The 21,684-nt window shown below is 41.0% G+C and overlaps 1 protein-coding gene across 2 annotated transcripts; it reads left to right on the forward strand.

The window, feature by feature from the left end:
* The first annotated feature begins 5,584 nt into the window (after positions 1–5,584).
* LOC103050984 (uncharacterized) lies at positions 5,585–20,352 on the forward strand. 2 transcript variants are annotated; one of them, XM_088133947.1, is made up of 18 exons: positions 5,585–5,684; positions 6,796–6,900; positions 7,336–7,514; positions 8,095–8,300; positions 8,814–8,951; positions 9,401–9,584; positions 11,739–11,832; positions 12,985–13,083; positions 13,327–13,417; positions 14,195–14,398; positions 15,089–15,197; positions 16,983–17,079; positions 17,880–17,974; positions 18,459–18,583; positions 18,812–19,016; positions 19,244–19,356; positions 19,455–19,548; positions 19,772–20,352. In XM_088133947.1, exons 2-18 carry the CDS (start codon positions 6,798–6,800, stop codon positions 19,832–19,834), a joined length of 2,199 nt encoding a protein of 732 aa, XP_087990073.1. In that variant the 5' UTR covers positions 5,585–5,684; positions 6,796–6,797; the 3' UTR covers positions 19,835–20,352. The 2 variants fall into 2 exon arrangements, with proteins under 2 accessions (XP_087990073.1, XP_087990074.1); XM_088133948.1 differs by having other exon boundaries at positions 18,860–19,016.
* The last annotated feature ends 1,332 nt before the right edge of the window (positions 20,353–21,684 follow it).

Consider the following 21,684-nt stretch of genomic DNA (forward strand, 5'->3'; position numbering starts at 1 on the left):
AAATGAATGAGACTATCTGAATATGCTGCAAATTCTGCTGTGCAGCAAAGGTTGATCAACATTACACCTATCTGGGGCAAATCAAAAACGATGCCTCTAAAAAATTACAATCACATCCAAATGATGACATATATATTGTGACATCATTGCGCAAATGGTATAACTATGGAGTGATGTCATGATACCTGATGCAAGTACATACGTAATTTGTACAATGAAGTCATTTGTTCCTTTGCTCCCCTGTGCAGATACCATGCAAATAGCATTGCAGGTCAGAGCATACAGAGGAAGGTATTGTACTGTGAACAACTCAGGATGGCCTGCAGTGTATAAAAAGAAAAACATTGTTTTCAATGGCTAAACTTCTAAAATCAAACTGATCATGGGCAACCACTGTTTAAATACAGAACAGAATCCACTAATGCCATATTAGTTCCCTATGGTAAGAGATATTGTCCAATAGGAAACAAGAGGCTGCTGTTCATGCATCCACCAACACAGATGGGTTTCACCTATGCATTATAGTATCACTGGACAGAGCAGGCGGTATAAGAAAGACTGATCCATTTTAACTGAAAGTGCTTTCATAAGCTTGGGGTGGCTGCAGCCTAAGGTAGACTCTGTGATTATATGGTTCATGCTCTTAGCCTATTTATTTCCCTCTATTCTTGTCACATCTGCTGCAAACAGATGCCACTTGATCCCAAATGGGTACACTAAAACCATTCCCAAACAATCAGAGAAAGAAACAGCAGCAGGAATTAATTCACTAACAAATTTGTCTGAATTTTTAAAGGTTTGGACAATGATTGTGGGTGGTTCTCTCTCACTTGGCTATGTGTTGTACCTATATATAGTCCTTCAGCAAGCACTTAGTATTCATGCTTGATATTCCAGCAAATGTTTAGAGTATGTACTGAATTCATTTTTAGAACTGAAGCAATCAAGTGTTTTTTTTTCATTATTTTAGTTTCATTATATTTTCTGAACCTATTAACTTGGATTACATCTTCCACAGAATATCAGAGCCTATATGCATGTTTGTGTGTGTATTTGTGACCTTCTCAACACACTTCACAGTGTGCTATTTAGAGTCTTACCAGATGAATGAAGATCTTTGAAGTGTGATCGTTGTGCTTAGTGAATTACCCATGTAATGAAAGGCCATTTGTTGTGAAGATTTAACAATGATTACCCATGTGTTACAGGTTTACTCTGGATCGCACCTCCTGTTGTTTGGGAAAGGTGTCCTTCTATATTCATAAACTGAGGTAGTGAAAAAATATGATATTCAGTCAACATGACTGTTGTTTGAAAATGGGCATTAAATCATGTTACTATTTTTATCATGCCTATGATGTAACAGCTATTTTATAAGCAGTAGCCTCCCTTCTATTTTTTAAAAAAATATGGCAGCAAGTAGGATTCCTTTCCTTTATACTGTAAAGTATACACTATATTGTATACTGAGAAAGAGAAGAGGTTGTCCTAATTTCAGGAAGGGCATGCCAGTGGCTGGCTGAGAACAAGATCAAGTAACTAGTAGTTACTATTAGCATGTAGTTCCCTCCCAAGGATTATAAACACAGGGTATTTTCACCATGGAAAGCTGCCTGTTTTTTTTTTTTTTTTTTAATAAAGATCAGCTACTCCTGAATACACTATAAACATTATTTTGTATAAAAGAAACAGGTTGGTTGAAACATAACTACATACCATAGAATACTCTTACCCAAATCAGTGCTTTACCAATTTTTTGGATCTCAACTCTCATACTCTATTCAATTTTCAGAGATAGCCCTAAAAACTCACTTTCCTGGCCTCTTCCTCTCTATCACACTTAACATTTGCAATCTACTGTGTGTTGTGCTTACAGGTAGTCCTTGACTTACAACCACAATTGGGACTGGAACTTCTGTCGCTAAGTGATACAGTCATTAAGTGAGTCGTGCCCGATTTTACAACCTTTTTGGTGTGGTCATTAAGTGACTCACTGCAGTTATTAAGCAAATCACATGGTCATTAAGTGAATCTGATTTCCCCCATTGTCTTTGTTTATTGGAAGCCCCCTGGGAAGGTTGCAAATGGTGATCATATGACCCCAGGACGCTGTAACTGTCATAGATGCATGCTGGTTGCCAAGCACTCGAATTTTGATCACATGACTGTGGGATTGCTGCGATGGTCGTAAGTGTGAGGACCAGTCGTAAGTCACTTTTTCAGTGCTGTCGTAACTTTAAACAGTCGTTAAACGAATGGTTGTAAGTCGAGGACTACCTGTATAACAATCTCATCTTGCCCCTTCCAGATGGGGGTGAAATATATTTTCCAATAATATCCTTTTAAAAAACAATTAATCTGCATCAAGAAAAAAATAGTTAACCAATTAATTTCCATGGAAACCATCAGAGGAATCTTCCAATCTATTATCATTCCATTTGCCAATCTGAAGCTTCTGACCAAATTTTTCAGAATAAGGAACTCTAGGGTCATTTCATATTCACAGAAATTTAACAGCAGAATTTACTATAATTTATCAGAGATATATTGTTCTGTCATGCAAATGGAAAAAGATAGCCACCTTTCTAGATTTTTATGTAGTCAAGAGATTATGATCTGCATTTTCATGCCATTTCAATTTGTGTATCTATTCTTTCTTTAGTATTTTTACCATATAAATATCAAAATTCAGACCACTATCACTTTGCAGCCATAATCATGACACTTCCTAATTAATCATCAGAAGTTTAAGCTGCATTTGGTAGTCTATCCATTTCTCTTTCTGCCTCAATTATTTATGTAAGCATGAAAATTAAAATGCTTACTTAATTATTATAAGGTAGAAATAATATTGGCTAAACAATGTACTGAAATCTGGAGTGTAAGTTGCACCATTATTGCTAGCATTGCTAGCACTGGTTTAGGGCTATCTAAGTGGAGAATTCCTTCCTTCCTTCCTTCCTTCCTTCCTTCCTTCCTTCCTTCCTTCCTTCCTTCCTTCCTTCCTTCCTTTTTTCTTTTTCCAGCTAGTAATAAAAGAGAGAGAGAGAGAAGTTGGAAGCAGATTCTTGTTCTTCAAGAGACAAGGGCTTCTGGAGAGTCTAATTGTACTTCCTGTCCATATTCTGCTTGTTTCTCAATGTGTACCTCTGCAAAAAACAGCCATGCAGCTGTTGCCACCACTTCCTTCAGCCATTCATTTCTGATTCTTTCTCTTTACAGGATAAAATGCTGCCCAGGAAAAAGCTTCTTGCGTAGGGTTGGGGGGTGGGGATAATGAATTGCAGCACCACTTGAATTACAGAGCTAGGAAGGTAAGTCAGGCCAGCCATTTTACCTTCCCCATCATCCCACTTTATTATTCCTGTAGAAGTTTCGGGAAGCCTGAATTGTACTTTCCACTCCCACAGCTGCTTCCATGCTTAGAGCTCTCTCTGCCATACCTCTCTGTGCCTAGACCCTGGCTGAGGAAAGCAGCCTAGTCTCCAGCTCTGGATGCCAGAGCACAGAGTTCATCCACAATGTCCCGTAGAAAAAGTCTCTTATTCTTAGGAATTACTAGGGCACTATAAAACAAAGCTGTTTCCTATAAAGCAAAGGAGACAAAAACATGTGCATGATGCACCAAGTAAAGATTACTTAACACAAAAGTTGACTGAAATATAGTGAAACTTACTCAGGAAATACTTCCTGGTCTTCCATGAATTCAGATCTCCAAAATCTGGTAGATTGTAACCTAAAGTACTGAAGGAATTTGCACTGATGATTTGGCCAAATTGCTATCCATTATCTTTGAGAAATCCTGGAGAATGGGTGCATCGCCACATGTCTAGAGGAGAGCAAAGGTGGTCTGTATCTTCAAATATGGTCAAAAAGAGGATCCAAGAATTACTGAGCAATCAGTTTTGCAATAATATCTAGGAAAATTCTAGAGCAAATTATAACACAATGAATTTGTCAGCACTTTGAAAACAATGTAGTGATTACTAGAAGTCTACATAGATATGTGAAGAACAGATGTTGTTTGACCGATTTCTCATTTTTAATTGGGGAACTTCCTTAGTATCTTGTCAGAATGTTGTGGACATAATATATATGAGTATATATATGATATCAAATACTTAGCTAGAGTGTTCATAACCTTCTGATCAGCAATCTAGTTAAACAGGGGCTGGGTGGCATGTCTATATAAGCATGTTATACACACAAAACAGGGTGGGACAGTTAATTTAGAAGACAAAAACAAAAGAAAATTTATTTTGGTTAAAGAAGTAGGCTAAACTTAACAAATTGAAATGTAATAGATATAAAAGCAAAGTTCATTTAGAAAAAAAAACTAAATGCACAGATATAGGATGGGGGATACCAGACTTTGTAATAGTAAGTGTAAATACTGTTCTGAATATGAGTCAGCAGTGTGTCATAGCCACTAAAAAGGCAAATACAGTTTTAAACTGCATCGGTAGAATGATAGTTTCCCAACCACAGGAAGTTACAGTTACACAATATTATGTATTAGCCAGACTCTCCCTTGAGACCTGTGTCCAGTTCCGATCACAACTTTCAAGAAATTCAGACGAACTGGACCAAATTCATAGGACAACAAGAATGATCAAGGAACTGGAAATTACATCCTACAAAGAAAGCTGAAGGAACTGGGGATGTTTAACTGTCAGAAGAGGACTGAAGGGTCTATGACAGCACTGGAAAGATGTTATGCAGAAGAACATTGCCTAGAATATTGGAGTGGGATCTAAAACTTTAAATAAATAAATAAATAAATAAATAAATATTACAGTTATTTTCTTATCATTGCAGAGAGCAAGGCATGATATAACAGTTTTAAATTACTAGAAGGCAGATTCCAACTAAACCAGATATTAGGAAATCATCTTAGCGTGCTTTAATTTTGAATTCCTGTGCTGAGCTGTGAGCTGGGCTCAGTGATCTAAGGGGCCCCTTCCAACTCCAGGAGTCAGTGAAAAAGAGCCAGAGCATGGGCTGGCTACAGCAGTTTTCCTCCGTCTTGCCTTCCCCAGAAATCTTGGATTACACCTTTCAAGATAAACAATGCACATCGATGGCATCCGGACAGAATTTTAATTACAGTTCAACATATGTAACCTAGCTTGGGGAGAGAGATCTTAAATATGGAGACCCAAGTTGGTTAATCCCCACTGATCCCTGAAAGCACTGGGTGAATGTGGCCCAATCACTGTTTCTCAGGCTTCCCTACCTCGCAGGATTGTTGTGAGGGGAAAAAATCGGGGAAACATGGAAACTCCCCTACACTCCTTGGAAGGAAGGCCCTATGCAATTTTTAAAAATGAGCATGCTTTCACAAGGAACAGGGCTGCAAATGCAACCCCTTCCATCCATCACTGCAAAACTCTGAACAAAGTAGAAAGCTGAGGCGGTGCTATTCGCGGCTTGGTCAGAACCAGCACGAGTTCCGGATCCGTAGCCGCGGCTGCCGGTTGAGGCACACCGCGGCCTCACGACTCCAAATCGCTGCCGAAAGACAGCGCGCTGAGATTAACTCCCCCCCCCCCCTCGCTTCACTTCATTTCCATGGCGACAGGCGCAGGAAGTAAACGAGACTTGAAGCTAACTCCGAGTCCCCAGGCGCCGCCACCGACTGAAACGCCCAAGAACTCTTCGCTCGGTTCTCCCGGCATATCTGGGCAAGTCTGGGGGGGGGGGCGGCTGGGGGGTCAGAACAGTTTACAGGAGGGCAGCTGAGTCATTCTCAAGGAACCGGGACGGGAGACACGCTGCAAGCAGCCTTAGGAAAAGCTGGGAAGTTGTGTGGTAAATCCCGTACACGAAGAATGACGTTTGTAGACAATGCAACTTTTTTTTTCGGGAGGAAAAACTTAGTTTGCTGGCCTTCAATTTCTACACAGTGGTTAAAGGTGCTGGATGTTTGCTGGTCTTTTCTTTTTTCTTTTCTGGAAAACCTGTGCCAGCAACGTTGTTCGTTGTCGAATTTTTATGTCTAGATATTTCCAAAGAAAACTCTGGAATTTATTACCATTCAGGGTATTTAGTTGTTATGCTGAGATAATGTTGAAGCGAGGCTGAGAGGATGTGGAGGAGAAGAGGGATAAGAGAACTTCCTTTTTCCAAGACATGAATTATCTTAATTCATGTTGAGATAGATTGAAGTTTTAAGAGATGCCACTTTCCCTTTGCTGGCTGCTACAGACTAACATGGCCCCCCTTCCACAAATGATTGCATATACTGTGCTTTTAAGGGAGTGGGTGCCATCCGAGCTCTCTCGGACTGCGCTGCACAGTTGCATCCATCTTTTGTCATCTGTTGTGTTGCCTGCCATTCAGGGCTCAGCCAGAAGCCTTCTCCTTTGCTTTATCACCCTTCTCTTTATATCAGATTGATTCACACACACTTTTGCAGTGAGTTAAATGCAGCGCAGTAGGAAAACACTACAGCACACATCAACATTCAGCCTATTAGACAACTTTTTAAAAAGCTGTTTTAAATTATGTCACGTGTATTTGTTAAAATTTAAAATTTCACACACACACGTGTGCGCATACGCACACACACTGCTCTCACCTCATCCTTGTGCTTATGCAGCCTTCATAGGCCTTCCAAAATAAATTCCTCCTCTGCCCCCTGCCTCTGCCTATGCTATATTCAGCTCTACCTTTGGAAGGAACATGGCTGTTGGTCTGAAAAATATGAGACTGAACATTCAGTATTTCCCTGGAGGGGTGACCTCATTCTAATCCCTGTTCTTCATGCCATCCTTCATTTGGTTGCAACTATAGATATGGCTATGCAGGAGCACCTGCGAATAAAGGAACGTCACCGCTGTTCCATAACAGCTCTTGGCTACCATACAGCTCGACGGGAATGTCTCACTGGGTTTGAAGGTGAGCCCATCCTGGGAAGGAACACTTTTCTGGGGCGCTAACTTTAAATGCTTACATTTAACTCCACTCCTGTGCCAGCTTCCTGAATCTGTCATGCTGTGGCCAATTATGTCTGAATGGTAGATAATTATATCAGTACAGCAGAAGCTCTAATTTCTATAAAACAAAGAGGAGACCAAAATGTAACTTTCTATATGTACCAGGAGATTGCTTTTCTGTTCTATTTATGCATTTTCAACATATATTTCTATGTCCAAATACTAATTCATGCTTTGAGTTTAAGAACAGTGTTGGCATAATACACTCAGTCAAAACTGCATGGTTCTTTCTGGGAAATTTCTCCTTGAATAAGACGGGAAAATAATGAATTCCAGGTTCTTCCTGAAGTGAACTCCTGTCCGCATAAGTGGCATGTCATCTTTATTACTTTGATAGATGGAGTGATCAAATGGTGGGACATGGAAAGTGGCCACCTGTCCTTGTGCACCAAAGAACATGCTGGCTGGGTCACCCACTTCCTTTCCTGGACACAGGCACGGCTCCTCTTCTCTGCTTCCAATGACAGCTCTGTGCTGGTGTGGGCTCCAGGTGGTACAGTGCTTGACCGTATTCTGGTAAGAGTGGTACCTCATGACACCCTAGGACTAGGAATCCAGTCATAATAAGAACAATAATAAGTTTTCTGAAATTACAAGCTATTGTACAGAAATGAGGCCAAGGAGCTATCCCCAACCTTGTGCTCACCAGTGATGTACTCACTTAGTATTCACCATACTCAACAGCATGTTTGCCACGTTGCTGGAGGTGATTGGAGTTGCACTGCATGGCAAACAGGATGTTGTAAGGTTATAGAATGATTATCTTAGGTTCTTGCCATTCAAGGGTATCTCAGTCTTGAGGATGACACCCTGGGGATTTTGGGGCACTAAAATTATCTTAGAAATCTGCCTTGGCAAGCATTTTGAAGCCATCAAGATTATGAAAACTTCTTTTTGTCTCTGAGCCATTCCTTCAACAAGACAGAACTAATCTTCTAGCTCTCCTGTAAAACTCAAGTGTTTGCTGGTCAGTCTCGGAAAATTCCCAAGTCCTTCCACTGAGACTAAATTGTGTTTAGATTGTGCTGTGGCAGTGATGCCTTCCTCAGCCCTATAACTCTGTCCTTTACATACACCTGCCCATTTTTCTCTACAGTTGGGCTACCCCATCTTCAGCTTGGCAATCAGCCTGGCTCGGCATCTCCTTCTTTGTGGCAGCAAAGGACGCCTGACTGCTTTCCCCTTGGATGAAAAAAGAGAATCTGGGCACATAGTCAACATAACCCAAAGTTTTTCTGAATGGACTCACAAAGACATTGTGTCCTGCATCACCTGTCTTGATAACCACATTTACACTGCTGGGTGAGTTTGGAAGTGGGGATAGAATGGTCTTCCCATTTAGCCAGGTTCAGAACCTAAATATTTTGTGATACCAATGATAGTTACTACCATTGGTACACCTGTCTTCCACAATCTGGTAATCTCCAGATTTTTAAGATAGGACTCCCCCAAGTTCCTGTGAGCACTTCAACAATCATATTGGCTGGAAGTTATGGGAACCATGGACAATATATGTTGGAGAAGATCAGAGTAAGTACTTTGTGATTTGACATTCTGTGTCCACTGCTGACGTTACAATCAGAGACTTATCAAAAGGGCCCCAGAACAGCTCTCATAAAAAGTAGTCTCGTGGCTACTGGATCACTATGAAGGACAATGCTGTGAGTTTCAGCACTTTTCTGAAAATAGAAGCCACATTTTGCCTGTGCCCATAAAACGCTCTGGTATGCTTCAAGGTGATTGCTGAAAAGTTTAAATGAAGCCTACTGAATCCAAGTTCATCTTCAGTTGATCATTTCTCCCCACCATTTCCAGGTATGACAAGAAATTGCTGATCTTTGACACCTACCAGACCCCAGGAAGAAAAGGCCTGACAAAGAAGCAGTGCATCTTACGTGCCCACAATGCAGCTATCACCCATTTGCTTCTGGTACGCCAGCAAGAAACCACAAGGTACAAGCAAAATGAAGGGCTTTGCCTTTTGCATATGGCCTTTTTTGGATCCTTTTGCATGTGCACATGCTTTTTGTGGGAACTTTGCCCCTGTTACTGGGAAAGTGCGGGTAGAAGGAGTTGCCTTTTCCTCTGAATGGTGTTGTCATAATGGTTGGACTACAACAAATGAAAGAGGTAGAGGTTTGGGGAAGGAAGGTGTTTACCACAAAGAGGAAATGAACAATTCAGGGTATAAATAGAACTGCTGGCAGGGAAAAAACAACTTAAAGGTATTACAATAATCTGAGAACCTTTGACACAAAAAGATTCTCCCCTGGTTCTAACAATACTGGAAATGCAGCATTTGTTAAGTGTGGGGTATAAACCAGTTGTTTGGAAAGTCCACTGACCCTTCATTCACTGTAATTCCCTGCTTCCTCGAATCACTGACCTGAATTCATTTGCAGGGTGCTTTCGGGCTCTTTTGACCAGACTGTTGGCATCTGGTCCCAGGATGGCAAGCTGATCCAGCGCCTTGGCCCCTTCATCAGTAACATAACTGGACTGTGCTATGTGGCACCCATTGGCGTCATTTGGATTACTAGTGGCGCTTCCCAGCCCACCCTTTATGAGCCACAGTCTGGAGAAATAGTGAGTGACACAAGGGTATTTGATGCAATTCTGCCAATCAGCACTAACTTATAGGCTGTGTTCAATGGATTTGTGATTACAAGGAGCCCTCTACTGGCAATGTTTGATATTACAATTGATAGAGGAAAAAAGAATAAAGAAGGGAAACTGCGGGCACTTCCCACACCATTTCACTCTCCAAATCTTCAGAAACAGTCAAGGCAATCCATGATTGTCTTCACTTCTGCCACTGTGAAGTGCTGGGATAAAAAAAGGCAAGTTTCCCTTGAGTTGAGCTTGAATCCTTGGTAACATGTCATTGCCTTCCATGGGATTTTTCCCCCTTTACTTTCTAGTCCTCAGTCCTTCAGGTCATTCATCCAAACCTTAACCAAGTCCAGCCCTGCTTAGTTTAAAAAAAAACAACAGTCACATTTGGCTAGATGCTGTCATGTGCTATAGATGAAGTGCTGAGTACAAAGAGCAAATATTACTGCCCCACCAGAAGCTGCAGCAACAAAAATCCCCTGATTCTCTACAAGACAAGACAAGGCAAGAAAGACAAGAACCCTGTCACCCAGCACTGTGAGTGCTGGCTCCTCCCTGACGCAGAGAAAAGAGGAAATGACAAAACTCTTTATCAGTTTCAAGTCTGCTTGTTATGTCTTGCCCCTTGACGGAAAGCTGCCAAGCCCTTAAGTTTGCATTTCCTTAGAGCAGTGTTTCTCAACCTTGGCAATTTTAAGATGTGTGGATTTCAACTCCCAGAATTCCCCAACCAGCATGGCTGGCTGGGGAATTCTGGGACTTGAAGTCCACACATCTTAAAGTTGGCAAGGTTGAGAAACACTGCCTTAGAGGAAGTTGAGGAGTCGGAGGGAGAGATGAGGCAAGATTTCTCTCCAATGTAGAAATGGCCACTCTACCTGCACTGCAACCAAACAGGAAATGAATTATTGGAACTGACCTGCACTACTCGAGTTGTTTTCCAACAAGTCCAGAACTTGTGTGTGAAAGTGGCCTGCCTCAATATCTTCCCACACAGAAAGATTTTGTAGACTAATCTTGGCCAGTTTGCTTTCAGAAGTCATATTTACAACATAAAACAATAGTTGCTCAAATCTGGGGGATATGCAAATAATTCCCAAATGTTTTGTTAAATTTATGGGGTGAAGTAGTATGAGATATAGACAAACATCTAGCAGGCAAAAAATGTCTGCCAGTTTGGAACCCACTTACAAACACTTTGGGCTTGTCAGGCTGCAGTAGTTCTGACCTGGATGATCCTGCAGGTCATTCTTAAACATATTGATAAGTGCCACTAAGGGATTTCCTGAGGTCAGAGGCCATTGCTGAATGATATATTGCATGCAAGAGGCTCCCAGATTAAGTTCTGGCCATGCCAATGAAAAGGATGTCAGGTATTAGATGTTTTAAAGACCTTTATCTGCCTGAATCCTGACTTTTGGTCCAAACTGGCAACGTGGGGCTAAGCGAACACATAGTCTGATCCAGTACAAGGCAGCCTTTTTTCTTAGTAGTTGTTCAGCAGGATTTTTCTGTGAAGGTTGCCCATCCTTAGGGGGCAAAATTCCACACATTAATAACTTCATCTCACTGTTTGTGAAGGATGTTTCTTGTAACAAGCATGTTTCTTGCCTCTTCTTGACAGTTGAGACCATTTTGCCAGATTGATGGTACCATATACTGTAGATGACATAAAGACTGTACAGAACCATTTTATATTGAAACATTATGATCTTCTTTCAATTGTCAGTGGCAGGTATAATTAAGATTAAATTAAACTGCCCAAGTTGTGGCTTAGCTGTTGTTCCTTTCCATTATGTTGGCTTCCTGAACAGTGTATTTTTCATTTGCTGTTTCTATTGAGTAGGTGTTTCAAGGGCTGCTTGGACCATTTGCATTGTCTTTCAGGATCTTCCAATTGCTCCAAGACATGTTGAAAGAACACTTAAAAAAAAAAAGTTAGCAATCAGAAGTATCACTTACCTTTCTGGGGTTCTCTATAGCTGTGCAACTTCATTTGACAACAGCTTTTCAGAGCATTGCCACAAATTTATTGTTTTCATTTGCTCACAGATAAAAATAGTTTTTTGCCATAGATAAACAGTAAAAGGAAGGAAAACCCATATTAAATAGCCACCTTTCTTTCAGGTTTCACAGTTCATATCCACGTTCCAGGGTAATCAGAAGGATGGGTTGGTTCTCGAGAAGCTCCTCAGCCTGCCAGACTCAAGGTATGTGATAGGTGAGTACCCCAGCAAAACACTGATACCCTCTTCCCTCAGATCTGCAAATCAAGATCCCATCTGGGCTCCCAAACCTCTTACCGTGGATTCTGGCTTCACATCCTATAGACCAATCCTTTCATGTTCTTAACATAAAATTATGTTTGTAAAAGAGACTTAAGTTGAGGAAGACTTGATGTAATGAGTAAACCAGTTCACCTGAATCTGGAACTTTCCAGATGTGCTAGAAATGGATCTCCCACAATTCCTTGTGAGCAGAGACAAGCTGGCTGGGTATTCTGGGAGTTACAGCTTCATCATATCTAGAGTGCATCAAGTTTCAGAAGGTTAGGTTAGAGTATTGTATGAAATCTGCTGGAAATCTAGTGCAAGGCATTCAGCAATAATGTTTGATGATCTTGAGTCTGTTCCTCTTTCTCACCCTAACAGTTCCTATAGTTACCTTATAGAATTAATGTGAGGATAGTATGAAGACTACATGGACTGTAAGGTCCATGGAGGAAAAGCAAGCAGAATACAATTCACTTAATCAATTAATTTAGCAGAAATTAACTTGGAGAAGAATTTTCTCAAAAGGCAGGGCTACTAAGTTGAACCATGATTCTAGTATTCAGTCTCAGCTTTGGAATGATATTCAAGATTTGGCAGTGCAAATCCAGGCTAGTTTCTCTTCTCCAGCTGAATGAATATTTCTCCATTCACTTGGTTGCAGGGATAAAAAGTGGCTGGGAGGATAAACATGAGTGGAAACCCTCCTCCACTGACCACCCTATAAACCCACTTCAGCTGACTGGGAGTTCTGCTCCTAATTCTAGGAGTTGTAGTCCCAACAGAAGAGGAGGGCACCAGGTTGAGGAAAACTATACCAAGTTTCATATGTTTAATTTGTCACATCAACAAACTCCCATGTTCCATATTTTTCCAGTCAGATAGAGGTTTCTGTTCTGCATGAATATGAGTTGAACTGATGCATTCTTTTTTTTTTTTAAAGTAAAGTAGAAAATTTCCAGTCACGCCCTTTCTCTTTCTCAAGGTATTATATGGCCTGGCGGATGGTAAGACCTTTTAGAGTAATCCGAATAACCTTAAGCAATCCCCAAAAAGGTTATTTTAGGTAGAACACACAAAATGTTGTTCTCTTCTCCTTTGAGGCATAGCAAAGCCGCAGCAAGTGGTGGTTTGGCGCTACAGTGAGTTGGGATGCTTAACACTGCTGCCTTGCAAACACTCCCTGGAGTGCCTTGCCTATGGTAAGTGGCCACGCATAACTGTAACTCTGCATCTGCTCAGCCCCAACCTGCAATAGATCAGGGAGTTTAAGCTTCATCAGGTGGGTGGGATGCCATAGCTCATAGCCAAAATAACCTTACCTAAGTGAGTCAAGCTAGCGAGTGAGTGTTTGGGCTGATCTTTACATCATATGTTTAGCAGTAAACTCTGTCTGGTTTACCAAGTCCAAGTTGCCTCTGGTTTTTCACTGTTATCTTTATTAGCCAAGAAGGACCCCATTTTGCTCTTCAGTGGGGACAGCAGTGGAATGTTGCAGAAATGGGAAAGAAGCTACATATCTCCCTTCATCTACAGGTAAAGGTTTATCACAACATCCAGGAAATACCTGCAGGCACTGATATAATTGGTTCAGAGATTTCCATTGCCCAGCACTAGTGATGTAATTAGTTATATGCTGAGTCCTGCAAGCTGCTGCTGCTAAGAAGAGGAAACACAGTCCTTAGTGATGAGATGCTTAGCCTATGTAATGCTGTGTTTTTGCTAATTTTCAGATTTATGTGGTTAAATTGCTAAACATTCTACCTTCATTTGATCATTATGATGCTCATACTTTTAGCTTCAAGAGCATTTATCCTTGAAAGAGACACAAGACTACAGTGCACTATGATCTGCAAAGAATCTCACTTCCATCTCTCACTTAGATGAGTCTGTCTCATTCATTTGCATTATATAAAAAGTAGATGGTTGCAGACAAGCTATTTCTGCTTGTCATATGCATCCTCTTTCCTGTCTCCTCATGTTCTGCCTGCTCTAGTCATACAGCCACTCAGCCTTACACCTATCACCCATCTCCTAGCTTCCACAGCAATGTCTGTGGTCTTTCCTCTCTTGTGGCTATGTTCACACAATAAAGCTAACCTTGTTACTGAATTAGTCTATTCTGTGGGTTTGGAAAATATGTTGAACTATAAGCTAAATGAATAGTTGGGTTCACACATTATGCTAAGCCATAAAGCATCTAACCACCATTAATACTAAATTTAGCAGGTTGTACAAATGCATTTGCTAGTTTTTTAAAGGATCTGATTAAGTACATTGTGTAAACACAGGTTGTGTGTCTGTTTCATTCAGCAGGGAGTCCTTCCACATAGATGAAGCCCACCTGGAGCGACGAGGACCTTTGGCTGATCAAGTAGAGAAAGGCCATCAGGAAGAATCAGAACCTTGTCCAGATTCCACACAAAAATGGAGCACTTGTAGTAGGCTCCGAAGTTGTTACAGCAGATCACAGATCACAGCCAAAGGCGCAGGAGAAGAAAAAACAGGCTTCACTAGGTAACTATCAGGATGCGGTCTCTCTGGGTACAGGCTACTGTAGCAGGGAGGCCATAGCAAAACTAACTGTAAAAAAATTAGATTGAGCTGTTTCTGCCTTCTCCCTGGAGATGAGGCAGGCCTTCTCCATCTGCTTTATTATTATTTTTTAATCCACCCAATCATGTCTGATTCTCGGAGACTGCCTGGACAAGTCCCTGCAGTTTTCTCGGCAAGGGTTTTCAGAAGTGGTTTGCCACTGCCTCCTTCCTAGGGCTGAGAGAGAGTGACTGGCCCAAGGTCACTCAGCTGGCTTCATGCCTAGGCGGGACTAGCACTCACCGTCTCCTGGTTTTTAGTCTGACGCCTTAACTGCTACACCGAACTGGCTCTCATCTGCTTTATAACTTAGTGCTACTTGAAGCCCTTTTCCTCTTTCCTATGCCAGATAGGATCGTCAAAGGGATAGTAACTACAATACAGTACCCGCACACATACAAGGCTGTATATACAGCTTGGGATCAAAGCTTGCTATTTAAAGTTGTCTGGTGACATTTGCCAAGCACCATTAAAAAGTGTCTGCATCTTCTAAGCTGGAGAAAATGTATGTGCAAGAAAAAACCGGGAAAGGTTGGATTTTGGTTTTAAGATCAGAGCTTGAAGATTGAATTAGGACTGCAGCATTGATAACCAAACCCTGGGCCTTGACAGGGTCATCTTTGCTGAACAACTGGATATTCTGGTGATGTCAGCAACCAACGGGAACATTTATCTCTGGGAATTTGAGACCTTCATCCCAGATGCTGAGCCCATTGTCCAGGTAACAGCAAACTCTTGTCCCAGTCTTCTTCCCATGATTGGATGAAAGGCGGCCAAAATCACATCCTTGTAGGTCATCTTCAAGGCGTGAATGACCTTTGCCTTCCTACATAGGAAAGCTACATCAGCTACCCAGACACATAGCTTTAGGGGAAAAAACAGTTGACTCTGAACAATGGGATGGTAATCAGGAGTATGTGGCCTATTTTTAACACAAGGCCCACTCTGACTGGCAAAAATTCCAACTTCCATTCCAATATTGGCAACCTTGAATTAAAAAAAAAAAGATATTTCTCCTAAAAAAAAAGCCAGAAGTCTTTGTGTAGGATGCAGTCATTTTCATTCTTGCCCAGTGATTAAAAACTGGTGAATTTCCACCCAGCCTTGGGTATATAACAGGGGGATAGCCAGACATATATGTCAGTTACGTTTGATGCACAATTTAAGTTACAGATGTAGACTATCTTGAACTACATGTAGTCCTTATTTAGCAACTGCCTCATTTAGCAACCGTTCGGAGTTATGATGGTGATGAAGAAGTTACTTTGCGACCAATCCCCCTATTTATGACCTTTGCAGGTCTGTAAAGCAAAAGAAAACTGGAGTAAGATCATAAGCATGGTCATGGTTTCACTTAGCAATGGCTTCCCTTAACAACTGAGTTGCAGGTCCCAATTGTGGTCACAAAACAAGGACTACCTGTAGTTTCACTGTGTCCAGCAGTGTCTGTGTCAGCAGTGATATGGCAATATACCACAAAAGAGCTGAGGCTTGTGTTGCAACATCACAACATGCTTGCATCACTTTGATCCCCCTTGCCCCCCCCCGCAGATACAGCTATCTATTGCCCTCCAAAAGTTTCTGAACTCTCAGAAATCCTATCAAACATGGCCAGCATTGAGGAATGCTGAGAGATGTTGTTCAATAACATGTGGAAAACCTTAAATCCTGACTGCTGTTAGAATGACTGCTCCCAGAGTACCCTTTCTGAGAATTCTTAGTGTCCTAGGTTCTCCACTGAACTTCAGTTCCCATGGTCTCTGATTGGAAGTCCTACAGTCAACAGAGCAATCTTTATCTTCTTTCTCTGAGTGCTGCACTGAAGTCTCAAAAATTTCTAAACTTCTGTTGAGGTCATGTGAAGACATTATAGAGGAAAGGCGCTTTCATTTTCCTTTCCTGGCTTGTTTGTTTGTTTATATTTTTAAACAAAACAAAAATTCCCCCACTGTAAATAATGGGGCTGAGTAAAATTATGCACGCTCCAGGACATGCATAGCTATGTTGGATGCCAGAAAGATTCTAGGTCTAGTGTATTCATTAATTTTCCTGGGATCTTACCAATTCCAGGATCCCTTCTTTCACTTCCCTCCAATGTCATAATAATCAGCTTTGGAAACTGATAGAACAGATAAAAGTTTTTTTAAACTCAGATTTCTTCTCCTCAGAGGTAGAAATCTAGAAAATCCAATGGTCCCTTGGACACTCTCCCAGGGACCACAGGCTGTTTATTTTAACATCTATGGCACTGACAAGCCTTCCCTAATTTGATAATCTCCATACATCTTAGACTTCAATTCCTACATTTCCTAGTTATTATAGAAATGCTGCCTACTAGCTAGGAATTGTAGGAGTTTAAGTCCAACAAATCTAGTAATTCACTAGATTGGGGAAGGCTGAAATAAATTCATAGGTGCACAATAGCAATATCCAGGTGGAAGATTTATTGCAAAACAGGATTCAGGAAAGTTTTCTTTACTATTTGATCTTTTTCTCCGTGCTATAGCAAAATATGTCTGCATTGGATCAAGACTCCAAAACACTACCAGAAGATTGTGTCCAAGATGAGATGGCTTGGAACCCTTCAAATAGCTGTATCTCAGGTAAAAATGATTCAGAATGTGTTAGAAATTTCAGACATATCCCAAAATAAGCATTTAATGATCTATAGCTATTCAAAGGCATTTTTCTTTAGTGGAAGAAACTGAAGCCTTGTAAAATTGGGTCGTTATCAGTTGTCTGAGGTGAGCCAAGGAGTCATGAAACAAACCAGAAGTTTGAATGAAAAGCAGAACAGAATCAAAAGACAAACCAGGGCTGAAGAATAAACCAGGAGGCACGAACAAAAAAAACCCAAGAACACAGGACCTCCAAAAGACCTTACCGTTTTAGCTAGACTGATCAAACAGATCTAGTGGCTAAATTAGATGATGGTGTCAGAGTTGGACTTGATGAGACTTCTCTAATTAGTCAGTTACCTGCAGTTTATTGGGTTAGTACATGAAGAGGCTTCACTGAGTTTTAGCAGTTCCTGGCAATCTTAGGCAATGTGCTGTGACCCAAAGAATCACAACATACAGTACTATAGGCTACAGTGTTGTTCATCTAAGTCCCACTGAAAAACGCCTTTGAAATGTATGCCAGTACAACTTTCTTTTATATGCACCTTCTCTTCATTGGTGTCTACCTCCTGTTTATCTTGGAAATGAATTCAGCAGGTTGTCACTGTCAAGCTGACATTTCTGCATTTTAAAAAAAGGCCTATCGGTGGAAAAGTAGAATATAAATCAAATTAATAACTGTTGTAATAAGGGTATCACTTCAGATTCATCATGGTGAAGTGATCCCTTCTTTCTCTTTTCCATCCAATCACTGTCTCCCATACCACTATTACCTTAACTAGATCTCACATGCAGAATAGTGCTGTGTGGACACACTGGCATGATTACAGCACTTGCACTGGTGAAGAGTGAGAATGGTAGTCATGTCCCTTATCTGGTAAGTGAATGGGCTGGGAAAAGATGATATAGGGTAGGTGCTTATGTGTGACCCATGAAAAGAGAATAAGATGATATAAACTTATATACAATTTACACAGGTAAATGAAATTAATAGTTTATATCAGTTAAGTGTACTATATCAGAAAAACTGATTGGGTGACTGAATCCAAGTGTTAACTGTAGATGTAAAGTTTCATTGTTCCTGCTGGTCTCCCACTTTATGGACCTTTTAACCTTAAAATGGGCTTGAACTAGATATCCTTTTCATAAAGGATACTTACCAAGCAGTATTTTGTTCTCTGCAAAGTGGGACCCATAGCCCTCTAAGGCTCTTTCCAGCCATCTCTTCATTTGGTGAGAAGGGAGAGAGCGGGAGCAGAGACAGCCTTCAAGGTATGAAGGTATGGAGAAGGGGGGAAAAGAGGACTAAAGGGACCAGAGCACTGAGAAGCGGGTGCCAACCTTGCCACCTTTCATTGTAGCTCAGTGGGGGATGGGATGGAAGGCTGTGCCTTTGGAATCTTCACAACCGTTCCTTGCAAAATGCCTTCTCCAGTCTGCCTGGGGATAATGGGCCTATCCTGGATGTGGCCTACTCCCAAAATAGGTGGGTAAACCCTTCTGTGTTCATCTGACAAATGAAACAGCCTCAGAATGCTCTCAGACAGGAAATTTCATCAGAAGATGCTAAATTGTATGGAAGAATGGAGGGTTGATAAGCATCTCTCTTGGCAATATGGACAGTAGCAAACATAAGAAGTACAAGTCCCTACTAGAGGGACTTTATCACTAATAATCTGAGTTTGCCAAGGTTCTGTTATCCCTCCATTCACAGTCCACACCCTCCTGCTCCTGAAAGGAGGGAATTTGCCTTCTCTTCCAGCACTGGGGTTTTCATCTGTGCTTTCAGTCCTGATTGTGCTGATCTGGAGCTCCTGGCTGAACTTTGTAGGCACAAAACCACTGTCATAGCCTTGGCCTGGCACCCACAAGAAAACAAATGGGTCACTGGTGCTGAAGATGGCACCATTCAGCTGTGGGTAAGTAACTTCATTCCCTATTTCATGTTAAGTATAATGATAGGTAGACAGTAGGAAAATAGATTAGCCCTTACAGACCCAGAATTATTTTCTGACCAAATATAAAGAGCTCTGCATCATGATTATTAAAGAATCAAATGTCAGGATAGAATTTCACAAGTTATATTTGTATAGTGAGATATATTGAGGAAGTTAGGGTACAGTGTTTTTTTATTTGGTTCACCCAGACTGAAGATGGTGGATGTTGCGTGCAGGACATGAAAGCCCCTAGAGGAATCACTTGCATTTGCATTGACCAGATCAACGGATGTATCATTGCAGGAGACCATGATACTATCAGGTAGCCACAGGATAAGGCACTTGGTAATGGGGGAAGAGGAAACAAAAAAGGATAGCCTATCTTTGAATAGGTTTGTAACTGCCCTTTTCTTTTTCCAGGATTTATGACCCAAACTCTGGAGCACTGGTGCAAAGTTACACAGGACATCAAGATTCTATTAAGGGTCTCATCCATGTCCCAGAAATGAAGCAGGTATGAGAGCCTGGGGCCACCTCCTTGAAGCACTGACAATCTGAATCCAGGCTGGGGCCACTGATTCCTCTTTGGCCTACAATTGGATGGGAGACTAATATAATCTGAAAACTCATGAGGCAAAGATTGTGGGCAATCAGTATGCTTTATCCAGTTCTTGGAGCCTTGTATAGAGTGCTGCCACTGCCACTCCTAACTCACTTTCTTTTTTGATTTTCTGCAGTATGTGTCCGTTTCACTGGATGGCACAGCACGCATGTGGAAGGCCTACCATCAAGGGGGATAGTCCAAGTCCCAGTCAACTGGCAACTTTATTATTATCCTACATGCCACCAGAATCTGGATTGTCAAACCTTTATTACAGCTTTTGGGCCAGAGAACACAATAATAAAATGCATAAACCTGTAATTATTAATAAAACTTAAGAAAAATATAAAATGAAATCACATAAAACACATTATTATAGTAACTATAGTACAGATGACAGTGGCAATCACCAAAATTTGTGCTAAACGTCAACCGTAGGTAGGACAGATAAAACAAATGGTAGCACAAAATCGGGTAAACTGGAAAGATATGTCAGGGTCCTGGTCAGATAGAAGTAGTGAAGATGGGCATTGCGCTCTCTATCAGGATTGTTCTTTAAAATGGGACAATATATATCTTCCTTGATTCCCTATGGACAGAGCAACAAAGGAGCATATGGCTAAGAGTTTCCACAGAGCCATCTCCACATGGGCAGAAGCACTGCTGAAAACGGATGTTTTTATACTACTCACAGAGAACGGCAGAGGGTACTGCATCCAACCTGGCCAAGGCGAAAGCCCGATGAAATTTCAGAATTAGAACTGAAGAGAGATACTGCCCATCTGAGAGGAATCCATAAACTGTAGGGTTGGATACTAGGCTTAAACTGGTTTGAAAATCAATATCCCAGATATGTTATTTAAGATGACTCCTGGCATTTTCAAACCCTAATGGACAGAGATTTTCCAAAGAGAGTCCTAAGGACTAGAGTTTGCTATTAGCTTTTGTTAGCCAGGTTGATTTAAAATGGTCTCTGACAGCAATGGAGCCAGACCCACAGGAGAAAACCCCCCAATCTATATGCTAAGAAAACTCTCACGTCTATCTGTCTGTAACCTTTAACTAGGCAAAACAGTGTGTCATAGGCCAACCATTTTTGAACAAAGGTACTTCAAATGGGCTAACTTACAGAATGCATCCAAAATCCAGGACCCATGACTCCTGTGGAATTGAAATTTGGCAAATTTGTAAAACATTTTATGACATAATACAAAATGTCATAAAACATTTCCTGTGGTCAGCTCCTGATGTTTGTGCTATACAGTTCAATATAAATGACATGGGCTATTTTCAAGGCAGATACATCTCTGAATATCTCCCTGAATTTTAAAGAATTTTTCCAGTGAAGGCAGTTCATTAGCAGCTCTGCCATTGTTGAAGGCATTGGGGAATCTAGTAAGGAAATATCTCTGAAACACTGACACAACGGATCATGGGTTGTCTAGTTTCAAGTAGAAATTAAGGAAATGGAACCAGGCTCTGGCACCCACAGAAACCAAACCTGTCTCTAACCATAAAACATTCTTGATGCATCTTGGAACTGCAAGTATTGCTCTTATAAATTTAGACTGGACTGCTTCCAGGATATTAAACTTTATAAAAATGCAAATTGGAATACTATAAAAAAGCTGAGAGATGAAAACCTTGCAAGCTGTAGGAATAAAATGTGCCCCTTTGAATAGAAGAATCCTAAGACAGCTGTGGAGCTATGTTGGGCCACACTTGCCTGATAAGAGAAATGTGCACTCCAAGATAAGGAAGCCTGGACCTGCACCCCAAGATATTTATCAGAACGTACCTGCTCTATTGGGGTCCCATGATTTGATTCGATTCTGTGAATTTTAACAAATACAAGCCTACTTGATACCTGGGAGAGGGTTTCAGATTTTGCCTCTACAATGTTTCTTGTCGCTCCCAAGTCCTTATTCTTGATCTCTCCTCTTTCCCTTTTTCTATCTTTACTATCTACACAGAAAACAAATTAAGTATTTCTGAAAAACCAACCTTTGTAGTGAAAATAAACTAAGTAATTACATGAAAAAAACTCTG

The sequence above is a fragment of the Python bivittatus genome, unplaced genomic scaffold, assembly GCF_059951505.1.
Source record: "Python bivittatus isolate LINGU-HERP-01145 unplaced genomic scaffold, Pbiv_v1 ctg000080_np1212, whole genome shotgun sequence".
Classification (NCBI taxonomy): domain Eukaryota; kingdom Metazoa; phylum Chordata; class Lepidosauria; order Squamata; family Pythonidae; genus Python; species Python bivittatus.